Here is a 26,862-nt window from a genome sequence, read left to right as displayed (position 1 = left end):
ATTAAAGCTGACGTATCAGTTGAAAACACTGAAATACTCGTATTTACATAACTAGTTATGTCAATTTGTTCCACAAATCAATGTTTTGTGGAACAAGCTGACAGCTACGGATTAAGTAAATACATTTCAAAGGGCCCTATCTTTGACGTGGTGAACAGCGCAGTTGTCATTATTACTTCCAAGTAAGACAGTTGTTATTTTCACAACCGGTGCACACGTTCTGTCAACATCAAGTCAGCTTGCGTTCATCTGAACGGGTCTTATAAGGTGCAGTCGGGTGCAACGTTGGCACACTGACCTCATGAGGCAGCAGAAAGCAAATGCATAATATAGCAGGGCACATATGGGAAAAACTCTGCTTTTCATGATAAATGCACCAAGTTTTACAGAGACATTGTTTGATACATAATTTAAAAAACAAATCAGATTTCATGCCAATCCCATTTTCCCCCCAGTTTTTTTTTAAATCAGTGTAATTGTGGTTGGATTTGGTGCTTTAATCATAAAACACATTGATTTATATTTCTGTCTCACAGTGTGGGCACAGTTCTGCGAATCCGTTAACCGCTAATTAGTTAAGCTAACTTTGTTGTTCGCAGATTAGCTTTTCAGAGTTACTGTTAATGTCGATAAACTGTCCGGGATTAGTTGTTTAGAAGTGAAACCATGAGTGAAAAGTGCTTTGCATTTCATGTCTCCTGCCCAGTCTCTGTGTTGTAGTATGTGGAAAGTTGATGCTTGTTTTTGGGCAGCAGCGGGCAGCGTGCATAAAGACAGAAGCTCTGGCTTGTTGTTCGTTTGGGGCCTGTGATCACCTTTGATTTTACTCAGAAGACGTGGCGCTGCTTAACTGGCTAAACTGGCTCACCAGTAGTAGACAGTGTACTGAGTCAGTATGAAAAGTCAGTGGTTAGCAGTTAGCTGTAACTTCCGCTGATTTTTTTTTTTTTTTTTTTTTTTTTTTGCTATTTATCAGTTTAGCTTTATAAAAGTTAACTTTTCAATTAGCGGATTAGCGGTTATTGAAGCTAACCTTTTGGTTAGCTGTTTTCTGATACACCAAATCCATTCTAACCACAATAGCATTGATTTAAAAAAAGGACTTGATATGGAATCCATTGCCCCGTGCAAAATCAAATCTGTGCTGCAGGCAGATCTGGAGCTTTGAGACATTAAACAGAACTTTGCTGTAAGAGTTGCTGTGACGTTGTGGGGTCAATGATAAGAATATACAAATTGCTACATGTACAGCAGTACAGCACGTACAGCACGTACAGCACGGGTCCTATGTACAGGTCAGGATCGACTCCCGACAATCACATACATGTTTTCAGGTCTGTGCATCTCAGAAGCTCAGGTACCTCAAAATAAGGATAAATATAGACATAGATTTGAATCATGGACCCGTTCAGGGTGAATTAATAAGACCAGTGGTGGGCACAGTTCCGCTAATCTGCTAATTGCTAAATAGTGAAGCTAACCTTTTTGTTAGCGGATTAGCTTTTCAGCTAATTTTGAAAACCATCAGCAGATGAATTAGCTTCCACTAAATTTAGTTCCACTAACTTTCAGTCCGCTAACATATTTTTTTGCTGGCGTAGTGAGTAAAACCTAACGGCCAAAAACATTTGTAAACCCTAAAATCACGTTAGTTCCTGTCTGTTCCTGTCTGCTTGTTTTGCAACCGTAAGAACGCTGTGAGCTCAGTCCTCCCCCAGCGGAAGGGAAGGGAAGGGAAGGAAGGGAAGGGAAGGGAAGGGAAGGGAAGAGAAGGAAGGGAGGGAGGAGAAGGGAAGGGAAGGGAAGAGAAGGAAGGGAGGGAAGGGAAGGGAAGGGAAGGGAAGGGAAGGGAAGGGAAGGGAAGGGAAGGGAAGGGAAGGGAAGGGAAGGGAAGGGAAGGGAAGGGAAGGGAAGGGAAGGGAAGGAGGGGAAGGCTGCCAGCTGCTGCTGCAAGCCAAACCAACAAAAAAAAAGAAAGTGTCATTTACATTTTCTACATGCAACAGTACAGTGGAGAAGAGACGTGAAATACAAAGTACTTTTCAATCATGGTTTCACTTATAAACAACTACTTCTGGACAGTTTATCAACGTTAATGGTAATGGGCCTTTCAGATTGAAGGCGTTAGCCATGGCAGTTAATGCCTCCCAACGCATCAGTGACATCAGACGCGTCGCTTCGAAAGCGGCAAAAGGGGCAGAGATTGCTACGTCACACGCTGGCTGTTTCCACAACCTCGAAAAAAGCTGAGCGATCGCCATCTTGGATTTGCATCTGTAGAACCATGAAAAAGCTTTAAAAAACAGCAGAACAATTCTCCCATCACCCTGCTGGGAGAAGCTTTTTTTCAGCTACTTTTCGGACTGGTGGGGTATTGATCGAACCGCGACAGCGGGCCGACCTGCACAGAAGAGCCGGAGTTCAGGACTCATCAGCCAGGGTGATGGAACAGACCCACTCAATCCAAAATTCATCACTTTTGGATAAATACAAACACCCAGTTTGACCAACAGAGCTTAGTTCTGCAGCTTACTTGAAGTGAGAATAATTTAAAAATAAAACGTGATGTTAAGCACTTACATTTTACTGCCCGGCTAATATTAGCTTAGCCTTTTAGCACAGTTGAGCTGAGTGAACACTTTAATTTGTAAATGGTTGTCTATCTTTATTTTTTCCAAATAAAGCTACAAATTTTTTTGTTACTGCTGAGACCACAAAAAGCTCAACTTTAAAAAACTTTGAATTTTTTGAGTGTTTTCCAGGCCCACCCCCCCTTTTTTTTTTTTTACTGTTTAGTGTGTGTATATATATATATATATATATATATATATATATATATATATATATATATACACACTCAACAAAAATATAAACGCAACACTTTTGGTTTTGCTCCCATTTTGTATGAGATGAACTCAAAGATCTAAAACTTTTTCCACATACACAATATCACCATTTCCCTCAAATATTGTTCACAAACCAGTCGAAATCTGTGATAGTGAGCACTTCTCCGTTGCTGAGATAATCCATCCCACCTCACAGGTGTGCCATATCAGGATGCTGATTAGACACCATGATTAGTGCACAGGTGTGCCTTAGACTGCCCACAATAAAAGGCCACTCTGAAAGGTGCAGTTTTATCACACAGCACAATGCCACAGATGTCGCAAGATTTGAGGGAGCGTGCAATTGGCATGCTGACAGCAGGAATGTCAACCAGAGCTGTTGCTCGTGTATTGAATGTTCATTTCTCTACCATAAGCCGTCTCCAAAGGCGTTTCAGAGAATTTGGCAGTACATCCAACCAGCCTCACAACCGCAGACCACGTGTAACCACACCAGCCCAGGACCTCCACATCCAGCATGTTCACCTCCAAGATCGTCTGAGACCAGCCACTTGGACAGCTGCTGAAACAATCGGTTTGCATAACCAAAGAATTTCTGCACAAACTGTCAGAAACCGTCTCAGGGAAGCTCATCTGCATGCTCGTCGTCCTCATCAGGGTCTCGACCTGGCTCCAGTTCATCGTCGTAACCGACTTGAGTGGGCAAATGCTCACATTCGCTGGCGTTTGGCACGTTGGAGAGGTGTTCTCTTCACGGATGAATCCCGGTTCACACTGTTCAGGGCAGATGGCAGACAGTGTGTGTGGCGTCGTGTGGGTGAGCGGTTTTCTGATGTCAATGTTGTTGATCGAGTGGCCCATGGTGGCGGTGGGGTTATGGTATGGGCAGGCGTCTGTTATGGAAGAAGAACACAGGTGCATTTTATTGATGGCATTTTGAATGCACAGAGATACCGTGACGAGATCCTGAGGCCCATTGTTGTGCCATACATCCAAGAACATCACCTCATGTTGCAGCAGGATAATGCACGGCCCCATGTTGCAAGGATCTGTACACAATTCTTGGAAGCTGAAAATGTCCCAGTTCTTGCATGGCCGGCATACTCACCGGACATGTCACCCATTGAGCATGTTTGGGATGCTCTGGACCAGCGTATATGACAGCGTGTACCAGTTCCTGCCAATATCCAGCAACTTCGTACAGCCATTGAAGAGGAGTGGACCAACATTCCACAGACCACAACTGACAACCTGATCAACTCTATGCGAAGGAGATGTGTTGCACTGCATGAGGCAAATGGTGGTCACACCAGATACTGACTGATATCCCCCCCAATAAAACAAAACTGCACCTTTCAGAGTGGCCTTTTATTGTGGGCAGTCTAAGGCACACCTGTGCACTAATCATGGTGTCTAATCAGCATCTTGATATGGCACACCTGTGAGGTGGGATGGATTATCTCAGCAAAGGAGAAGTGCTCACTATCACAGATTTAGACTGGTTTGTGAACAATATTTGAGGGAAATGGTGATATTGTGTATGTGGAAAAAGTTTTAGATCTTTGAGTTCATCTCATACAAAATGGGAGCAAAACCAAAAGTGTTGCGTTTATATTTTTGTTGAGTGTGTGTGTATATATATATATATATATATATATTGTCCCAGTCAGGAACAACAGACAACCTAAATTCAGATGCACTTCAAAAGCTTCCAGTGATGAGTTGAACACCATGAAGTCCAGCCAGAAGAAAACATCTCTGCTCTTCAAAATGGGACAAAAGTGTCTTCAACAACTCCACCAGAGGTCAAAGCTGCAGATGAGACCTTCATCTGGTTAAATGTCCCAAGAATCCAGGAAACAACACCTGCTTCTAAATAAAAGGCTCTTTAAACAGCAACTATTTTATTATTTTTTAAAAAGCTTTTTCATTTTATATTTTAACAATAAATGAATGGATCATTAAAAATGTCCACGAAATAAAAGTTCAGTCAAAAGACATTTGCACAGGCAAAAGCCCCGCCCCTATTGTGTACAGTTGTAAAACATTCACAGTCACTAGTCAAATTTATATTTTAGAAATGACTCTGTCCTGATCACAACATTAAAGGCAATCACATATCCTGACGTAATTACAAGCTGAAATGACTCTATTAAAAAATAATTTCATCATGAGGTTTATGTCACATTAAGAAATCCTACTTTACAATCACACTGCAGTCAAATTGTCTGTTGTTGCATTTATAATTAACATTTGTATTTATTTACAGTGTGTTTTTCTGGATGAAATGAGATATAATCTACCAGACTTAAAAATGTACACATTTCCATGCTATTTTATTTGTCTAAAAATAAATGTCCAAGGTTCGTTAAACTCCTTGGAGGAGTTTAAGTATCTCGGGGTCTTGTTCACGAGTGAGGGACGGATAGAGCATGAGATCGATAGACGGATCGGTGCAGCATCTGCAGTGATGCGGTCGCTGTATCAGACCGTCGTGGTGAAGAGAGAGCTGAGTAGGGGGGCAAAGCTCTCAATTTACCGATCGATCTACGTTCCGATCCTCACCTATGGTCATGAGATTTGGCTCATGACCGAAAGAACGAGGTTGCGAGTACAAGCGGCCGAGATGAGTTTCCTCCGCAAGGTGGCTGGGCGCTCCCTTAGAGATAGGGTGAGGAGCTTGGTCACTCGGAAATTGTGTATGTGCCTGGAAATGCCAGAACATGTCCCGTGAGGCATCATCACGGCGTTGCTGTGCGCCATGCAGCACCGCTGCAACGCGCGAAGCCTCCGCTCCTCTTTCCATGACAAAAACTCCTGTAACAGTGGAATGTGTCGTTAATTTCCAAACTGGATGCTGTGTTTTATCCGGGACGTCGTCTGACTAGCACAGGAATTGTGAAAAGACGTGGACATCGGCATTTTTTCGGCACACTGAGACAGACATGCAGAGCAATTCCGCGCGTCACGGCGGTGCTGCATGGCGCAAAGCAACGCTGTGATGAAGCCTCACGGGACATGTTCTGGCATGTCCAGGCACATCCACAATTTCTCGGATAATCACTCGATGGAAAAACCACAGACAGCTGTCTGAACGCCATCTCAAAGCCGTTCTGTGAGACCAAAACGGAGGTGTTCCTTTGTCTCACTCCATCAGCAAATCGGTCGTGACGCGCGAAGCCTCCGCTCGGCTTTCCATGACAAAATCTCTTGTTAAAAGTGAAATCTGCCGGAAAATGGTTGATGTTCAGCTCTTGTGATAACCAGAGAAAGTGCACACGACGGTCCGGCTCCACAGAGCCATCCGTTTAGAAATGATCCGGTGGTTTGTGGCTCTCGCTGGCGGCACGGAGCGCGGCACGCCGAGTGTCCTTAAAGCCATCCTTAAAGCTGTAGTAACAGTCCTTATTCTTTGTGAAGCCCGTAAAATTTTCACCGAAAGCCAGATAAATTTTTCAGATGGTCTCCAGGTGCCAGTCTCTAACAGTTTCTGAAAAAATTCTGATGGAAAAAAAGCCCAAATCATTCCGCCATTTCCAGACAATGAAAATCCGCCGAGGGGGTGGACCACTCCTCACTCAAAGCCTGCTCACAGGAGAATGATGCAACCGACAGGCGTGGAAAAACTCACGCATGCGCACGAGGGTTCAAGCTTGTCTGACGCAATCACACGTGATTCAAATCCATATGGTTTTTGAAAAAAAAAAATAAGGTCGGATACTTTTCTAACAGACCTTGTACAGATGACGAAAGGTTTCTAAAGAATCTTTTTTTACTATTTAAATTATAAGTGTTCTAAATTTTTTGCAGTAATCAAAAATTCATTTTGAGGTTAAAAAAATAATTTGCAAGGATTTTCTTCAGAAAACTAAAAGTAAAGTTCCTTCGGCTGCTCCCTTGTTTGCACTTGGAGTCGCCACAGCAAATCCAAGGTGGATCTACATGTTGAATTGGCACAGGTTTTACGCCAGATGCCCTTCCTGACGCAACTCCACATTACATGGAGAAATGTGGCAGGGGTGGGATTTGAACCCAGAGCCTTCTGAACTGAAACCAAGGGCATTAACCACTTGGCTACCACCCCTGCTATTTTCTTCAAATCAAATCAAATCAAATCAATTTTATTTATATAGCGCCAAATCACAACAAACAGTTGCCCCAAGGCGCTTTATATTGTAAGGCAAAAGCCATACAATAATTACAGAAAAACCCCAACAGTCAAAACGACCCCCTGTGAGCAAGCACTTGGCGACAGTGGGAAGGAAAAACTCCCTTTTAACAGGAAGAAACCTCCAGCAGAACCAGGCTCAGGGAGGGGCAGTCTTCTGCTGGGACTGGTTGGGGCTGAGGGAGAGAACCAGGAAAAAGACATGCTGTGGAGGGGAGCAGAGATCAATCACTAATGATTAAATGCAGAGTGGTGCATACAGAGCAAAAAGAGAAAGAAACAGTGCATCATGGGAACCCCCCAGCAGTCTAAGTCTATATCAGCATAACTAAGGGATGGTTCAGGGTCACCTGATCCAGCCCTAACTATAAGCTTTAGCAAAAAGGAAAGTTTTAAGCCTAATCTTAAAAGTAGAGAGGGTGTCTGTCTCCCTGATCTGAATTGGGAGCTGGTTCCACAGGAGAGGAGCCTGAAAGCTGAAGGCTCTGCCTCCCATTCTACTCTTACAAACCCTAGGAACTACAAGTAAGCCTGCAGTCTGAGAGTGAAGCGCTCTATTGGGGTGATATGGTACTATGAGGTCCCTAAGATAAGATGGGACCTGATTATTCAAAACCTTATAAGTAAGAAGAAGAATTTTAAATTCTATTCTAGAATTAACAGGAAGCCAATGAAGAGAGGCCAATATGGGTGAGATATGCTCTCTCCTTCTAGTCCCTGTCAGTACTCTAGCTGCAGCATTTTGAATTAACTGAAGGCTTTTCAGGTAACTTTTAGGACAACCTGATAATAATGAATTACAATAGTCCAGCCTAGAGGAAATAAATGCATGAATTAGTTTTTCAGCATCACTCTGAGACAAGACCTTTCTGATTTTAGAGATATTGCACAAATGCAAAAAAGCAGTCCTACATATTTGTTTAATATGCGCATTGAATGACATATCCTGATCAAAAATGACACCAAGATTTCTCACAGTATTACTAGAGGTCAGGGTAATGTCATCCAGACTAAGGATCTGGTTAGACACCATGTTTCTAAGATTTGTGGGGCCAAGTACTTCAGTTTTATCTGAGTTTAAAAGCAGGAAATTAGAGGTCATCCATGTCTTTATATCTGTAAGACAGTCCTGCAGTTTAGCTAATTGGTGTGTGTCCTCTGGCTTCATGGATAGATAAAGCTGGGTATCATCTGCGTAACAATGAAAATTTAAGCAATGCTGCCTAATAATACTGCCTAAGGGAAGCATGTATAAAGTGAATAAAATTGGTCCTAGCACAGAACCTTGTGGAACTCCATAATTAACCTTAGTCTGTGAAGAAGATTCCCCATTTACATGAACAAATTATAATCTATTAGATAAATATGATTCAAACCACCGCAGCGCAGTGCATTTAATACCTATGGCATGCTCTAATCTCTGTAATAAAATTTTATGGTCAACAGTAACAAAAGCAGCACTGAGGTCTAACAGAACAAGCACAGAAATGAGTCCACTGTCTGAGGCCATAAGAAGATCATTTGTAACCTTCACTAATGCTGTTTCTGTACTATGATGAATTCTAAACCCTGACTGAAACTCTTCAAATAGACCATTCCTCTACAGATGATCAGTTAGCTGTTTTACAACTACCCTTTCAAGAATTTTTGAGAGAAAAGGAAGGTTGGAGATTGGCCTATAATTAGCTAAGATAGCTGGGTCAAGTGATGGCTTTTTAAGTAATGGTTTAATTACTGCCACCTTAAAAGCCTGTGGTACATAGCCAACTAATAAAGACAGATTGATCGTATTTAAGATCGAAGCATTAATTAATGGTAGGGCTTCCTTGAGCAGCCTGGTAGGAATGGGGTCTAATAGACATGTTGATGGTTTGGATGAAGTAACTAATGAAAATAACTCAGACAGAACAATCAGAGAGAAAGAGTCTAACCAAATACCGGCATCACTGAAAGCAGCCAAAGAGAACGATATGTCTTTGGGATGGTTATGAGTAATTTCAGAAAATTGTTGTGTATAAATGATCTGTATAAAACACTGTGTTATATATATATAGATCAGTGGTTTCTGCCACTGTAGTCTTCCGTGTTTTGGCCTGATGCCTCATTTCTATTGGACAATGCGAAGCTACGTCACAGTGCACAGCAGCGAAAGTTGGATTGGTTTGAACTTAGACCATGGTAGCCTGATGACAAACGGCAATCCATGCTCCCGGTAGAGGTGTCACTTTAGCTCAAAAAAGCGATGCGTCTCATTGAAAATGATGCTTTTTAGACGGTTCTGCAATGCTTCTACCGTGGCTGACGCTTCCAGTGTGAAAGCCCTTTATCATTTACAAAGTGAAAGTACAAAGTGAAAATATCACATCTTTTAAAGTAATGCACGAATTCTGAAGATTTGAGCATTAACAGACACACTCACCAAAAGGCATTATGAGAAATTCAAATGAGTCTCTTTCAATCACTCCCCCCACCATCAAAATGCATAGAACACTGTCATCTACTGGATGGAAGTGGAAAAAATGACATACTTACAAATACATTTATTTATGAAAAACAACATACACGGTACAGCAACCTGTGTGTTTGTAAAAAACTAATAATCCAACCAACCAATGAAGGTGACTCATTTTCCCATAATGCCTTTTGGTGCATGTTTCTGTTTACGCTCAAACCTTCAGAATTAGCACATTAAAAGATACAATTGTATGAAAATGTTTGTGCCCCCTGATAATTTCCATGATTTTCCTTTATAAATCATTGGTTGTTTGGATCAGCAATTTCAGTTAAATATATCATATAGCAGACAAACACACTGATATTTGAGAAGTGAAATGAAGTTTATAGGATTTACAGAATGTATGCAATAATTCTTTAAACAAAATTAGGCAGGTGCATAAATTTGGGCACCCCAACAGAAAAAAATACATCAATATTTAGTTGATCCTCCTTTTGCAGAAATAACAGGCTCTAAACGCTTCCTATAGCTTCCAATGAGAGTCTGGATTCTGGTTGAAGGTATTTTGGACCATTCTTCTTTACAAAACATCTCAGGTTTGTTGGTTTCTGAGCATGGACAGCCCACTTAAAATCACACCACAGATTTTCAATAATGTTCAGGTCTGGGGACTGAGATGGTCATTCCAGAACGTTGTACTTGTTCGTCTGCATGAATGCCTTAGTAGATTTTGAGCAGTGTTTAGGATCATTGTCTTGTTGAAAGATCCAGCCCCGGCGCAACTTCAACTTTGTCACTGATTCATGAACATTGTTCTCAAGAATCTGCTGATATTGACTGGAATCCATGTGACCCTCAACTTTAACAAGATTCCCAGTACCTGCACTGGCCACACAGCCCCACAGCATGATGGAACCACCTCCAAATTTTACTGTAGGTAGCAAGTGTTTTTCTTGGAATGCTGTGTTCTTTTTCAGCCATGCATACCACCCCTTGTTATGTCCAAATAACTCAATTTTGGTTTCATCAGTCCATAGCACCTTATTCTAAAATGAAGCTGGCTTGTCCAAATGTGCTTTAGCATAGCTCAAGTGACTCTGTTTGTGGCGTGTTTACAAAAAAGGCTTCCTCTGCATTACAGCTTCATACAGCATCTCCTTGTGCAAAGTGCACTGTATAGTTGAACAATGCACAGAGACACTATCTGCAGCAAGATCACATTGCAGGTCTTTGGAGCAGGTCTGTGGGTTGACTGTGACTGTTCTCACCATCCTTCGCTTCAGCTTATCAAATCAAATCAAATCAATTTTATTTATAAAGCACTTTAAAAAAAACAGCTGCAGCTGAAACAAAGTGCTGTACACAAGGGGACATATAAAAGGTAACAAACCACAAAGTACAAAAAAAAAAAAACAAGCCCCCACCCCCCCCCCCCCCCCCCAAAAAAAAAAACTAAAACAAGTAAAATCAGTTAAAACAACCAAAACAGATCAAGATCTCATTCCAGGTTAAAAGCCAGTGCATAAAAGTGGGTTTTAAGATTAGTTTTAAAAACAAAAAGTGAAGAGGACTGCCTGACTCCCTCAGCCCCAACCAGTCCCAGCAGAAGACTGCCCCTCCCTGAGCCTGGTTCTGCTGGAGGTTTCTTCCTGTTAAAAGGGAGTTTTTCCTTCCCACTGTAGCCAAGTGCTTGCTCACAGGGGGTCGTTTTGACCGTTGGGGTTTTACATAATTATTGTATGGCCTTGCCTTACAATATAAAGCGCCTTGGGGCAACTGTTTGTTGTGATTTGGCGCTATATAAATAAAATTGATTGATTGATTGATGTGGAGCGGTAACTTGTTCCACATCTTTGGAGCCACAACAGAAAAAGCTCGGTCCCCTCTGAGCATATGCTTGCACCTTGAGGAGCTGCTATGGCCAAAAACAATCACCTCCGTTTCCTTTTCATTAAAATTAAGAAAATTCAATGCCATCCAGGCTTTAACATCCTCAAGACAGGACAAAAGGGGCTCAAGAGAACAGGCATCATTTTTCTTTAGGGGGACATATAGCTGGCTGTCATCAACATAGCAGTGGAAGCTGATGCCATGCTTTCTGAGAATGGATCCCAGGGGAAGCAAATACAGGGAGAAGAGTAGGGGTCCAAGAATTGAACCCTGTGGGACCCTATATAAAAGTGGAGCGGAGGAGGACTCACAAACCCCGAGGCCAACGCAAATAGTCCTACCAGTTAAGTAGGACCTGAACCAGTCCAGGGCACTACCACCGATGCCCACAAGCTGCTGCAAACGATTTATCAGTATGTTGTGGTTAATTGTATCAAAAGCAGCAGTCAGGTCAAGCAGAACAAGAATGACATGGTTACCACTATCATTTGCCATTAAAATGTCATTAAAAACCTTTAAAAGGGCAGTTTCTGTGCTATGTGCTATGTTCTGTGCTGTGCTTATCTGAGATTTTTCTTGTGGAACGGCCTTAACTATTACTGTGCCTGTGGTCTTCCATTTCCTCACTATGTCCCTCACAGTGGAAACTGACAGCTGAAATCTCTGAGATAGCTTTTTGTATCCTTCCCCTAAACCATGATGTTGAACAATCTTTGTTTTCAGGTCATTTGACAGTTGTTTAGAGGATCCCATGTTGCCACTCATTAGAAGAGATGCAAAGAGAGGAAACATTTGCAAATGGTCACCTTAAATACCTTTTCTCATGATTGGATTCACCTGTCTAAGGAGGTCAAGGGTCAATGAGCTTACCAAACCAATTTTGTGTTCCAATAGTTAATGCTAAATGTATTCAAATCAATAAAATGACAAGGGTGCTCAAATTTCTGCACCTGCCTAATTTTGTTTAAATAATTATTGCACACTTTCTGTAAATACTAGAAACTTCATTTCACTTCTCAAATATCACTGTATTTGTCTGCTATATGTTATATTTAACTGAAATTTCTGATCCAGACAACCAATGACTTATAAAGGAAAATCATGAATATTATCAGGGGTGCCCAAACGTTTACATACTTTTACATACTCCTGGTATGGTTCTCAAGACCAGGCACCTAAGTGGCTCTACTCTACTCTTTTCTACTCTCCTATTTTACTCTTCATTTTTAGATATTTAGATATACTTTTGTATACTGGCATAGTTCCACCTTAGAATTGGAATATAATATATAAGATATACCTTACTGAATTTTCATACAACTGTATGTGTGATATTTTCCCTTTGTAAAAATGACAGTTACCGTTAATGAATTAGATTTATAATTGAAACCATGAGTGAAAAGTGCTTTGTGTTTCTTGTCTCCTGCCCACTTAGTCTCATTGTTTGTGATTGCCTTTGATTCTTCTTCTTATTTATAAGGTTTTGAATAATCAGGTCCCATCTTATCTTAGGGACCTCGTAGTACCATATCACCCCAATAGAGCGCTTCGCTCTCAGACTGCAGGCTTACTTGTAGTTCCTAGGGTTTGTAAGAGTAGAATGGGAGGCAGAGCCTTCAGCTTTCTGGCTCCTCTCCTGTGGAACCAGCTCCCAATTCAGATCAGGGAGACAGATACCCTCTCTACTTTTAAGATTAGGCTTAAAACTTTCCTTTTCGCTAAGGCTTATAGTTAGGGCTGGATCGGGTGACCCTGGACCATCCATTGGACCATTTTTTTTATATATTTTGTTAGTCAAGAGAGGTGGCAGATCACAGATCCAGTATAAATAGCTGGCGGAGCCAACGTCCGAGGTTCCGGAGCGCACGTCCGAGGTTCCGGAGCGCGCTCCGGCTTGCTCCCACTCAAATTAAGCCCTGGTTTTAGCGCCTCAGTCTTCAAACTGAAACCTTAATGCAAAGGTTGGACTGTCACTTATAGATAAGACATCATGACGTTTCTGATGTCAAACATGCTCCCTGAACACATACTGATGAGGGAGCATGCTCAACCACACTACAGAACCACTTTGGGAACTGGATGCTGATTTATCTCCTTGACCTTCTGCAGTTACATCAGCCCTCAACACTGAGCCCCTTGTGTGCCGATCACACTCAGAGAAACAGGCCACATGTGGTGCAAAGGTCCTAGCTGACACGTCCTCACAGCGCACGGGATTCTCCGAGTCTCCCCAGTAAGAAGGACTTTGACACAGTGTCATTCCAGAGGTCCCCAAGGAACCGGCACTGGGCAGAGTCTCACAACCACACAGGAGACAGGAACCACCTGGACCCTAAAGATTTGGACTTTTATTCTCCTGCAAAGAAATCGGCATCATCAAGAACCTCGTGAATCCTTAAACTCCTCCCAGACATCTCTTAAGTTCAAAGACCGAGGACCCAGACACCCAGAGCCATGAACATCATTGCTGAGATCAGCGAACGTCTCTACAAGTTCAACACTTCAACACCACCTACAGAGACACTTCTGAAGGCCGAGTCCAGGAAGTCATTAAAAGACAGGATCTTATCTGGATCCTGGATCTTAGTCCTCTTAAACCAAGATACTCCAATTCTGAAGTGCTACAACCAGGACAGGTGTTAAGCCTGACCACATTAACCGCTGTCCATTAAATCCTGTCCTCATTCATAAGTATTTATTAGCTTGTATCATCATATTATATGAACTGAACATATACTGTTTACTGTTAATTAATCACATGAAGACATTTAAGTTCACAGCCTGACTTTTACTTCATACCTCAGTTTACCTAGTCATCCCACCCCCCCACGCCCCACGATGACTGCAGAATCCATATTAGAACTTTTGGTGGTGCTGCCGTGACAAGCTGATTAAAAAAAAAATTGCTTAGAAATACTACAAGAATAAAAACTATTTTACTTTTGTTCAGTCGTATGTCTTGTCTCTCCCCCTTTTTTGTCACACAAAAGATTTGTTGAGGTGTTTGATTTTGAATAAATGATGATAAATGATGACAAGTAGCTCTACCAGGTCAACTGGGTCTAGTGTTGTTACAAAATACATACTGTACTGCTAATTGTACAACAATTGGCCATATTCACGTATTTTTCTGGGGGTGCAACAGTGCAAAAATTTCAGATAATTTTTTTGGATCAGCAAAAACAAAAAAAGGGGGGGGGGGGGGGGAATGAATATAACTTCACTCTCTGAGTGGCACAGCACTCACCAAAGTCAGGAAAGTGTATTTGTCAGACACCTCGGCTCCTCCCACAGTCAGCTTAATGAGTTGAGGAAACAGGGCACACACTCTGTCCACAGATCCTGATACTACGGAGTAATTCTTTCTGTGCATGGACCCTGATGACAGAGACTGTCTGCTTTTAATTTGCTCCCGTTACATAAATGCACAAATGCTTTTCCACACTCACGTGGACACACATGAATTCACAGCAGCTCTGCATCGAAATTTATTACAATTATTCTGTGAAAAACAATATGCATGCTCACTGAGGGGGAGGAGATCATGGATGGTCCATTACACCGGTTTTCATACAGTCACAATGATCTCAACCACCCCCCATGCCCCTGGCGCCTGTCATGTTATGCAATGTTACCCAAAACGCCGTCCCGCAGGTTTCCACAAACAACATGTCCATAACTTTTATGTGCGTTATTGGAGAATAAGCATGTTCACTTTGTTTCCTTCTTAATCTTAAAAATAACGAGGAACCAGCAACTTGTAGGCAGAAACAAATGGAACCGCCTCTGTGACATAAAAGGTTAAGTTATTAAGGTGCTAACCAGCCTACCCACATGAAGTCCAGTGATTTCAACAGGAAGTAAACGGATACAAAAGAAAAAATAAAGAAAGCACTGTCGTCTGAGGGTTCCAAAGTCCTGAACTGCTACTGGGAGAAGAACTGGTGATGAAGGTCAGAGTAGGTGGAGCTAAAGCAGCAGCATGAGGAATCGTTTTGACGGCTGATGAGGATGTTGGAGCGCGTCGTGTTTTCAGACCCTCTGCTGACATCCCATCAGCTCATTACGTGATGATTGATTACACAGAATGAGACTTTTTTCAGTTGTAAATATTTTATCTCATTAATGATCGGAGTAATTAAACAGGGGAACATTTCTTCCTCCTGCAACAACATCCAAGAGGTTAATGCTCTAAAACACGTGAGATTGAAACTGAAATGAAACCAATAATCTTGTGAAATAGTGTTGAGGTGTCTGGAGGTCCTGGACACACAGTGGTACTGCAATATTTGAGTGAACGTGCGCTTTAAGGGCCTGATTTACTAAAGGTTTGCATGAATAAAAATGTTTGCAAACTTCATATTACCCACAAAAAATGGGCCACTGATCTATGAATGCTTGACACTGTGGACTGTCTTTTAAATAAGCAAAATAACAAGTGCTGTCCATTTAATATGTTTGCCTTAATAACTGAGTGAGTATGAATACTGGGAGAACATCATACAAATGGTTTAACTGAGCACAGTGTGATTTATCAAGCCCATAAGAAATTTAAGGGCCTAATAACTGCATCTGTACTTTGCATGTTTGAAAGCAGCATGCTAACTGTTGCAGGATTGCAAACATGCATAAATCTGATTCAGAGTCTTCCCCTGTGAGCTGTCTGGGGTAGGCATTTTCTTATTTTCCGTCAATCTTCTTAAACACAGAAAATACCACAATTAAACATTACTTTATAGTTGCCAATTTATAATGGAATTTATAAAAGGAAACTACACATTCTGTCTAGTACCACGCACAGGGACTGGAACTGCAGATCAGCACCGCAGACAGCTCCACCTACCAAGGAATAAAACCTATTTAAGTCTACATAATTCTCATTCTACATCATGTCCTCTCCAGTTATGTGACTGTGAAGAAAATATTATTTTAATAATATTATTATATTAACACCAGAGAAAGTACCTGAGCACCTCTGATGGGGAATGTTCATTTGAAGCAACCGTTTAAGGTGATTGGAGGGATTTCCATGGCAGCGGAGGCAAATGTGGGCTTGTGCCACACACTTTGCAACTCTCGTGAAATAGCAGGCAAACGATTTTCAAGGCACAACAACATTTTCAGTTAAAATGTGTTTGTCTTATTTTGCCCATACCTACAAGGGGCTGATTGAATTTAATTTGTGCTTATGGTTATTAAGATAAGATAAACTTCATTGATCCCACAGCGGGGAAAAGCATTACGCAAATCCGCTGTCATCTTGTACAGTTATTCTGAGAAAATCACCTGCAAAACCTTCAAAAACCCAACATGCAAACTTTCAGAATGCCCCCACAACTGAATATTCTTAGTAAACCAGGCCCCAAGTGTACATCTTTTAGTTTTATAACATGATCAATGGAACAGAACCAAGCATGTTCTGGGTATCAAGTTCTACTTTTTATCAGATAGTCAAATTTTTCATCTAAAAATCCATTATGTCAATATTTAAACCTGAGATTTAAATTTTCTAAACTCCTTAGTTTTTTTAGAAAAGAGAATGTTGTTGTCAGACAAATACTCAATGGGCCTCATGTATCAATGTTGCGCACTTGTGGCGTAAATTTACGGCGTAAACTTGAAATACACAAAAGTCGCCGTGACATGTATCAAGCAGTGTGCACCTGCCCATTTCTGGCGTATGCCTGACGTGATCTTGATAAATGCGGCGGGTGGATAATAAACACATACCCATAAATATTCAGACTCCGCTTCAGACACACCCTCGTTTTACGACATGGAAGCCGGGAAGACGGCAATGAAAAAGAACTTCACCAATCACGACGCGTGCCAATAGAGCATCAAACGCGGCTGTCGTATCAATTGTTTGTAGCATATAATCAATAAAGTGTTACAGTGGTCCCTCATTAATCGCTGGAGTTACGTTCTAAAAAATAGCCCGAAATACACGAAACCGCAACGTAGTCAGCGTTATTTTTTACAATTATTATAGACGTTTCAAAGCTGTAAAACCCCTCACTACACAGTTTATACACTTTCTCAATCAGGCATGAACATTTTCTCACTTTTCTCTCGTGTGTAAACACTCTCAAAGTTCAAACCTTAGTAGAAAAATAAGACCAAACTGTTTTCAGGCCCAAACATTTGTTTGAGAAATAAAAATAGAATGTTTTCCTATAAATAATTATGATGGCATTTAAAACTAACAAATTAATTTTAATGATCAACGAATGAGGTCGGACACATAAGAAATTATTAATAGTGACTCACCAGTATTTCACAGATCGGGCCTCTGCGTCCTGGCGCCGCGCCTTTTCCCACTCACATCTCGCTGCAGCAGGTGTTTCCGTGTGACAAACACAGTTATCAATCAATCAATCAATCAATCAATTTTATTTATATAGCGCCAAATCACAACAAACAGTTGCCCCAAGGCGCTTTATATTGTAAGGCAAGGCCATACAATAATTACAGAAAAACCCCAACGGTCAAAACGACCCCCTGTGAGCAAGCACTTGGCGACAGTGGGAAGGAAAAACTCCCTTTTAACAGGAAGAAACCTCCAGCAGAACCAGGCTCAGGGAGGGGCAGTCTTCTGCTGGGACTGGTTGGGGCTGAGGGAGAGAACCAGGAAAAAGACATGCTGTGGAGGGGAGCAGAGATCGATCACTAATGATTAAATGCAGAGTGGTGCATACAGAGCAAAAAGAGAAAGAAACAGTGCATCATGGGAACCCCCCAGCAGTCTAAGTCTATAGCAGCATAACTAAGGGATGGTTCAGTGTCACCTGATCCAGCCCTAACTATAAGCTTTAGCAAAAAGGAAAGTTTTAAGCCTAATCTTAAAAGTAGAGAGGGTGTCTGTCTCCCTGATCTGAATTGGGAGCTGGTTCCACAGGAGAGGAGCCTGAAAGCTGAAGGCTCTGCCTCCCATTCTACTCTTACAAACCCTAGGAACTACAAGTAAGCCTGCAGTCTGAGAGCGAAGCGCTCTATTGGGGTGATATGGTACTATGAGGTCCCTAAGATAAGATGGGACCTGATTATTCAAAACCTTATAAGTAAGAAGAAGAATTTTAAATTCTATTCTAGAATTAACAGGAAGCCAATGAAGAGAAGCCAATATGGGTGAGATATGCTCTCTCCTTCTAGTCCCCGTCAGTACTCTAGCTGCAGCATTTTGAATTAACTGAAGGCTTTTTAGGGAACTTTAGGACAACCTGATAATAATGAATTACAATAGTCCAGCCTAGAGGAAATAAATGCATGAATTAGTTTTTCAGCATCACTCTGAGACAAGACCTTTCTAATTTTAGAGATATTGCGTAAATGCAAAAAAGCAGTCCTACATATTTGTTTAATATGCGCTTTGAATGACATATCCTGATCAAAAATGACTCCAAGATTTCTCACAGTATTACTAGAGGTCAGGGTAATGCCATCCACAGTAAGGATCTGGTTAGACACCATGTTTCTAAGATTTGTGGGGCCAAGTACAATAACTTCAGTTTATCTGAGTTTAAAAGCAGGAAATTAGAGGTCATCCATGTCTTTATGTCTGTAAGACAATCCTGCAGTTTAGCTAATTGGTGTGTGTCCTCTGGCTTCATGGATAGATAAAGCTGGGTATCATCTGCGTAATAATGAAAATTTAAGCAATGCTGTCTAATAATACTGCCTAAGGGAAGCATGTATAAAGTGAATAAAATTGATCCTAGCACAGAACCTTGTGGAACTCCATAATTAACTTTAGTCTGTGAAGAAGATTCCCCATTTACATGAACAAATTGTAATCTATTAGATAAATATGATTCAAACCACCGCAGCGCAGTGCCTTTAATACCTATGGCATGCTCTAATCTCTGTAATAAAATTTTATGGTCAACAGTATCAAAAGCAGCACTGAGGTCTAACAGAACACGCACAGAGATGAGTCCACTGTCCGAGGCCATAAGAAGATCATTTGTAACCTTCACTAATGCTGTTTCTGTACTATGATGAATTCTAAAACCTGACTGAAACTCTTCAAATAGACCATTCCTCTGCAGATGATCAGTTAGCTGTTTTACAACTACCCTTTCAAGAATTTTTGAGAGAAAAGGAAGGTTGGAGATTGGCCTATAATTAGCTAAGATAGCTGGGTCAAGTGATGGCTTTTTAAGTAATGGTTTAATTACTGCCACCTTAAAAGCCTGTGGTACATAGCCAACTAATAAAGATAGATTGATCATATGAGTAGTTATTATACTCATAGTTATGAGTAGTTGTTGGTGCTCTTTTTTCTTCTGGGCAACAAGATTCTTATAAACAGATACGCAGAACACAGAACACTGTAAAAAAAAAAAAAAAGCATGCAAAATTGGACTAAATACTCCGCGAAACGGCGAGCCCACGACAGGTGAACGGCGTTATAGCGAGGGACCACTGTATTCTCTTTTCACATGTCAATAATTCTTGACATGTGGATATTTGCTCGCTCAATTAATAAGACACGCCTAATCTGTCAGATTTCTTTATTTTTTAAATGTATTTCTGTATTTATTTTATTGTGACAACCAAATGGAGACGACACAACCTGGTTGCAGCACGGGCGAATTAAGGGAATGACATCAGTACAGTTGTTATTATCAATTTCATTGTCTAAAACGATCACACCACATGAAGTTAAGCTCAGCGCTGCTCTGGCTCCAGGCTCGAAGTCTGGAGAAAAAGGCGAGCAGCGCTTTCCTTCCTGTCAGCGCTGTAGCCACGGATCGTGCTCCATAACAATCCCGCAACAGCGGGATTTGTATTGATTATTATGTAGTATAATCAGGAAAGTGTTATTTATGTAACATATGCATTGATTTGTATAATGGCACTGTTTATCATGTTGATCATCTTCATTTTTATGTGGATTCCAGCGCTGGTTCATTTTGGTGTATAATTTACGCCACCTCTTGACCTGGTGTATATTTTCAGCGTAGCGTACGCCAACAACCACATTGATAAATGCCAAGTGGTGCAGCCGTTTTGGCGTACACCCCATATACGCTCAAATATCACCGTAGCAACGTTGATACATGAGGCCCAATGTGTGGTTTCTTATCTCATGTCAGATTCAGTCGAGAACAAATCTGTGCACAGCCAAAATTTACACAATACAAAGATTCCTCATGAGTTTAGATGCTCACCTCACCTAAAAGAGTGAATTCATAAACACTAGAAATGTGGGGTCACAAACACTGTGGGTCGTAAAAGTCTGCGTCACGTCTCAGTGCTGTCAGACAACAGTGCTGATGTCATCAGCCTCGTCAGGCTTCTTCGGCTTGCTAGGGAGAGACTTGAGGTACTCCAGGTGGCGCCGTGCGTCCTCCTGGTTCTGACGAACATAATACACCACATATGAAATGACCATGGCAAACCATCCAAACATGGTCACCAGCATAGCATAGTCTGTGGTCCTTTTGGCCAGGTTACACAGGTCAGTGTCCACTGCTAAGAAGGGCCGTCCCTCCTGGTCGTGAACCTCTGAGCTCCTGCACAGTACCCGAGCAGCAGCCTCGTGGTTGTGGGCCATTCCCCCGATCGCCTGCTGCAGGGTGCAGTCACAATGCCAGGGGTTATCATCCACAATCACGCGGGCCTTGAGTCGAGCAAAGGCATCCTTGTGCACGCTCGTGATGCGGTTGTGTGAAAGGTCCAGCACCTGCAACGTTCCCTCCACACCACTGAAGGAACCTTCACCCAAAGTCTCCACAGCATTATAAGACAGGTTGAGCTCCCGCAAAAGCCGGAGTCCATGGAAGGCTTGGTCAGGCACAGCTCCTATCTGGTTGTGGTCCAGCCTGAGGAGAACGGTATCAGCCGGGAGGCCCGGGGGAATCTCTTTGAGCCGGGCCTGACTACAGGTCACATTGAAGCCATGGAGGTGCAGGTCACGCTGGCACATGCAGCCCTTTGGACACATGCTGGCCGAGGGGAAGCACAGGGCCATGAGGACAAGGCTCTGGAGGAGCAGGCACATGGGGATGGAGTGCGACAGCCACAAGTCCAGCAGAGTCATACTGACCGACGGTCAGCAGCATCCCGCCCGGGGCCCCAACACCGGCACCGGTCCCCTACACACATCGCATAGTGGCGACTCGTCCTCACCGAGCACCGAGCGCTGGAGATCCTTCAGTGTCAACAGATGATTTCATGCCCCTCCGATGCCTGAAAAGGTTAAACACAGAGATTAAGGAAGGTTCAGGGAAATGCATTTATTCAATTGTGAGAGTTTTATTTTTGTTCTGTCATGATCAGACACTGGGGCCTCTCCAGTTTTTAGAGGGCCAACCTAAAATACGAAATGGACGAAATGGGGCAAATGGGTACTGATAATCACAAAACTGGGGTAAAATGTAACAAAATGGAGCAGAGTGAACCAGACTGACTCCAAACAATTACTTTTATTTAATTGTTTAGCTTTAGTTTTTTGTGAGATGCACTCAGTACATGTAGTAGGGGCAGGTGCGCCATCTGGTGTTCAAGAGATGAAACTTCAGCCAATGGGTCAGTCTGCTTCATTTTGTTACGTTTTACACCCCCCCCCCCCCATTTCGTTATTATCAGTCCCCATTTCATCCTACACTGAAAAAAGAGAATGTTTGAACCAACTTCAAAAAGTGTTACAATTTGTAAAAACCTGAATGAATTAAGTTGTTTGAACTTAAGTTTTTAAGTTAGAGTTGATTTAACTTTCAAACTTAAGTTCAAACAACTTAATTCATTCAGGTTTTGCAAACTGTAACACTTTTTGAAGTTGGTTCAAACATTCTCTTTTCTCAATGCATTTCACTAAAAAATTTAATAAACCGGCAACATGACACTTAACTAAACCAACTGAATGACAAAAACACAATAAATCGATAACACTAACAACACTTTTAGACTAACATGAACTACAATAACATTTTCCAAAACCAGAACTCCCATGGTGCATTGTAGCACAACATCCATTGTTTACTGATTAGATAAATTGCTAACTTCTCCAAAAATATTAGTGCGATCAACTTTCTGTTTTCACAGGGTTCATCCTTGATCCTAAATACATAAACATACCAAACAACAAATGTCAGCTCAGCCAGGACACCAGTAGCCCCAAAAACATCACAATAAACAATTATCAGCTGCATGTGATGAAGGAGTTTACACACCTTGGCTCAACTGAGGGCTGACAACCTCCCTATGGACTCTGAAGTCAGCAGACAGATTGGTCGAGTCTAGAGCAACACCAAAGTGACCTTAAAGACCAAGATGACTGTCTCCAGAGCTTGTGTCCTCAGTGCCCTCTGATATGGCAGTGAGTCATGGATTTTGTACACGAGGCAAGAAAGGACTTTCCATGTGTGAAACCTGAGGCAGATTCTGGCCATCAAATGGATGGACTGCATAACAACAATGAGGTACTCGAGTCAACACCAACATTGCCTTCGATGGCTAGGACATATCTGCAGGATGCAGGACAACAGGATTCGAAGGACCTGCTGCATGGTGAGCTTGCAACAGGCAGGAGAGCTCAGGGCCACCATCAACATTAATTCAAGGAGGTCTGCAGAAGAGACATGAAGGCCCTCAACATGGACATCAGTGGATGGGAAAGCGATCACACGCCCAAAAACAAACAACGAGCTTCTGTCTTATGCGGTCAGACGACTGTGAGCTCAGTCCTCCCCAAGCAAAAGACAACGTGGCGGAGCAGGCCAGCTGCTGTTTGAAGGTTTAAGCTTTTAACAGGCACATGTACCAAGAGACATTATGGGAAAAATTAGTCTACTTCACTGGTTGGTTGGTTGGTTGATTTATTTGTAAAACCCAACACACAAGTTACTGTAATGTGTGTGTTGGTATTTACAAATAAATGTGTATTTGTAAATATGTAATTTTTTTCATATGTAAAAAAACCCAACATGGGTCACTATTTGTACTCCCATCCAGTAGATGGCATTGGTCTGTGGATTTTGACGGGGGGGATGATCAAATGAGACATTTGAATTTCCCATAATACCTTTCAGCACATCAATTTCAATTTTTCAATTTTATTTATATAGCGCCAAATCACAACAACAGTTGCCCTAAGACGAATGGCGCGGCACAAAACCACCTCCGTGTTGGTCTCACAGGATGGCTTTCGGACGGCTTTCAGATGGCTTTGGGTGGCTTTTCAATTGTGTGACTATCTGAGAAACTGTGGATTAGCTGGACAAGCCAGAACATGTCCTGTGAGGCTTCATCACGGCGTTGCTTTGTGCCATGCGGCTCTGTCCTGACACACAAATTCCTGTGGTTTTGTCCCGTGCCATTCGCGGCATGGTGGCGCATTCCTCCGCTCCTCTTTCCATGACAAAAACTCCTGTAACAGTGGAATGTGCCAAAAAAGTCTTGATGTCCACATCTTCTGCCATTTCTGTGGTAGTCAGGCGACGTCCCGGATCAACACAGCGTTCAGTTTGGAAATGATCTGGTCATTTCAGCCTGTCGATCGCCGCTCAGAACGCGGCACACTCTCAGCCGCTGTGGGCGGTCTTTAAACCAGTTGTAACACTCTTCAATCTGTGTGAGCCCCATAAAATCATCCCTGAAAGCCATCTGAATTTAGCGAATGGTGTCCACCTGGCTGTCTCTCACAGTTTCTTGGAAAAATTTGATGCAGCAAAGCTCAAAATCATTCAGACATTTCCCTGACAATGAAAATCCGACGAGGGGGGTGGACCAGTGCTCACTCAAAGCGTGCTCACAGGTGAATGACGCAACCGACAGGTGTGAAAAAACTCACGCATGCGCACGAAGGTTCAAGCTTGGCTGATGCAATCACACGTGATTCAAATCCATATAGTTTTTGAAAAAAATTAAAAGGTCCATTACTTTTTGGACAGACCTCGTAATTTGAGAGAGTTACAGTTAATATCGCTAAACTGTTCGGAATTAGATGTTTATGAGTAAAACATATAATGTCTACATATAAGCTCCCACAGTGGACAGTGCATGTCAGCCCCCAAACAAACATGAAGTCAAAGGAATTGTCTGTAGACATCTGAGACTCTGCTGCATTGAAGGTCCCAGTGAGCACAGTGACCTCCATCATCCATAAATGGAAGAAGTTCAGATCCACCAAGACTCTTCCGAGAGCTGGCCGCCCGTCTAAACTGAGTGATCAGGGGAGAAGGGCCTTAGTCATGGAGGTGACCAAGAACCCGATGGTCACTCTGCCAGAGCTCCAGCATTCCTCTGTGGAGAGAGGAGAACCTTGCAGAAGGACAACCGTCTCTGCAGCAATCCACTCTCAAACCATGAGAAACAAAATTCTCTGGTCTGATGAGACAAAGATTGAACTCATTGGCGTGAATGCTAGGTGTCATGTTTGGAGGAAACAGGCATCATGTTATGATTAGTACTGTCAGAACAAACCCAAATACGCCAGCAGCAAACAAGCGGGAGATAAGATGAAAAACACAGATGATTTATTGTACAAAAACATGAAAATCCAGTCCAAGAAACATCGTGAGCGTGACGTGGGTAAGAAAAAGTCCAAAACAACACAAAACAAAATTCAACCAAAAGGACACACAAAATGATCAAAACACACACACACACACACACACACACACACTAACAGGAGATGAACAAGGAATCTCAAAGTACTTACAGACCACATGCATGGAGGAACCAACGAGAAGGAACTGGCAAACAAACAAGGAAAAGGAGCAGGGTTAAATAGACAGGGAAACAAATGAACAAACGAGCAGCAGGTGTGGAATACGAATAAAAATAGAGGAGACCAGGTCGAAACACACGTGCTGAATTGAAAATACAAAATGTGACTAAACACTAAACAGAAACCCGGGGGTGAGTAGAACCAAAACATCAAGACCTAAGAAGGAAATCACAAAAGCAAAATACAAAACGAAGTCCACAAAAGCAAAAACTGAACAAGGCATACAAAAGTGAACAAAGTGCAAATCAGGGAAACATAACATGATGAACTAAAGAACACATGATGAAGACATAATGACAAAGACAAACAAACTACATTGGAAACTGCAACATAACCAATAACCAAACCAAGGAAACGCAAGCAGAAAACTAACATGAAACTCAAAAGTGAACTGAGTGCAAACTGGGGGAAACCCAACATGAATAACAAGTGACCACGGGACTGAAACATAATAACTAGGGATGCACCGATGCACAATTGTTCACTTCCAATCTGATCTCGATACCTGAATGTGGATATGTGATACTTTTCTGATCCGATACCAGAGCTCTGTTTGCTTTAATATTATTATCACTGATTTTATATGTGGATTTTCTTAAAAAGGAGACCTGAAAGTTGAGCAACAATTTGCCAGAAGGTGTATCTGAGATGAAACACTGGATTTGATGTTTTGGTGAAAGAATTAAGCACTACTATTTTTTATAGACTTTTGTAGCCTTAAAGAGAAAAGACAGCACTCTCTGTCCTCTGCCTGTCTGTCTCTCTCCCTCTGCCTGTCAGTCTGCCTCTATCTCTCTCCCTCCCTCCATCCCTCTCTCTGCCTGGCTCCCTCTCCCTCTTTCTCTCTCTCTGCCTGGCTCCCTCCCTCTCTCTCTCTTTCTCTCTCTCTCTGCCTGGCTCCCTCCCTCTCTCTCTCTCTTTCTCTCTCTCTCTTTCTCTCTCTCTGCCTGTCTCCCTCTCTCTCTCTTTCTCTCTATCTGCCTATCTCTTTCCCCCTCTCCCTCTCTCTGCCTGTCTGTCTCCCTCTCTCTCTCTCTGCCTGTCTGTCTCCCTCTCTCTCTCTGCCTGCCTGTCTCCCTCTCTCTGCCTGTCTCCCTCTCTCTGTATCTCTCTCGGCCTGTCTCTTTCGCTCTCTCCATCTCACTGCCGGCACCGGAGTACATCAGGGACCTGATCCAGCCTTATGCTTCCTCCAGGAGCCTCAGGTCGTCCAATCAGAACCTGTTGATGGTTCCTCAGACCCGTTTTAAAACTCGCGGGGACAGATCTTTTAAAGCGGTGGCACCTAGCCTCTGGAATGAGCTTCCCTGTGCCCTTCGTTCTCTGGATTGTATAGATACTTTTAGAAGGCAACTAAAGACGCATTTCTTTAAGTTAGCTTTTTAGCCTAATATTGTATTTTATTGTTTTCGTATGTTATTTTTAGATTATTTTTGTATGCCATGTGCAGCGCTTTGTGACCCTGGTCTGTGAAAGGCGCTTTATAAATAAAGCTTACTTACTTACTACTGTCTGTCTCCCTCTCTCTGCCTGTCTCCCTCTCTCTGTATCTCTCTCGGCCTGTCTCTTTCGCTCTCTCCATCTCATTGCCTGCCTGTCTCTCTCTCTCTCTCTCTGTCTGTCTGCCTCTCTCTCTCTGCCTGTCTGTCTGCCTCTCTCTCTCTGCCTGTATGTCTGTCTCTTTCTCTCTCTCTGCCTGTCTCTCTCCCTTTATCTGCCTGTCTCTCTCTCCCTCTCTCTCTGTCTCCCTGCCTGTCTCCCTCTCTCT

The 26,862-nt window shown here is 42.3% G+C and overlaps 1 protein-coding gene and 1 long non-coding RNA gene across 2 annotated transcripts; both read right to left on the bottom strand.

The window, feature by feature from the left end:
- Positions 1-15,748: 15,748 nt before the first annotated feature.
- Positions 15,749-19,765, bottom strand: LOC117506234. Its single transcript, XR_004559411.1, has 3 exons — positions 19,756-19,765; positions 18,525-18,529; positions 15,749-15,993 (listed from the first exon to the last, which is right to left on the bottom strand). It is a non-coding gene; the product is annotated as an uncharacterized LOC117506234 (long non-coding RNA).
- Positions 19,766-20,435: 670 nt separating this feature from the next.
- Positions 20,436-21,549, bottom strand: lrrc3b (leucine rich repeat containing 3B). The gene has a single exon (XM_034165727.1). The coding sequence runs from the start codon at positions 21,402-21,404 to the stop codon at positions 20,622-20,624; it is 783 nt and encodes a 260-aa protein (XP_034021618.1). The 5' UTR covers positions 21,405-21,549; the 3' UTR covers positions 20,436-20,621.
- Between the last annotated feature and the right edge of the window lie 5,313 nt (positions 21,550-26,862).

This window comes from Thalassophryne amazonica, unplaced genomic scaffold (genome assembly GCF_902500255.1).
Source record: "Thalassophryne amazonica unplaced genomic scaffold, fThaAma1.1, whole genome shotgun sequence".
Taxonomy (NCBI): domain Eukaryota; kingdom Metazoa; phylum Chordata; class Actinopteri; order Batrachoidiformes; family Batrachoididae; genus Thalassophryne; species Thalassophryne amazonica.
The sequence above is the reverse complement of the archived record's forward strand: the minus strand, read 5'-3'. Positions and strand labels throughout refer to the sequence as shown.

Coding starts and splice junctions, on each gene's coding strand:
- lrrc3b (XM_034165727.1), bottom strand. CDS start 21,404: ATGACTCTGCTGGACTTGTGGCTGTCGCACTCCATCCCCATGTGCCTG.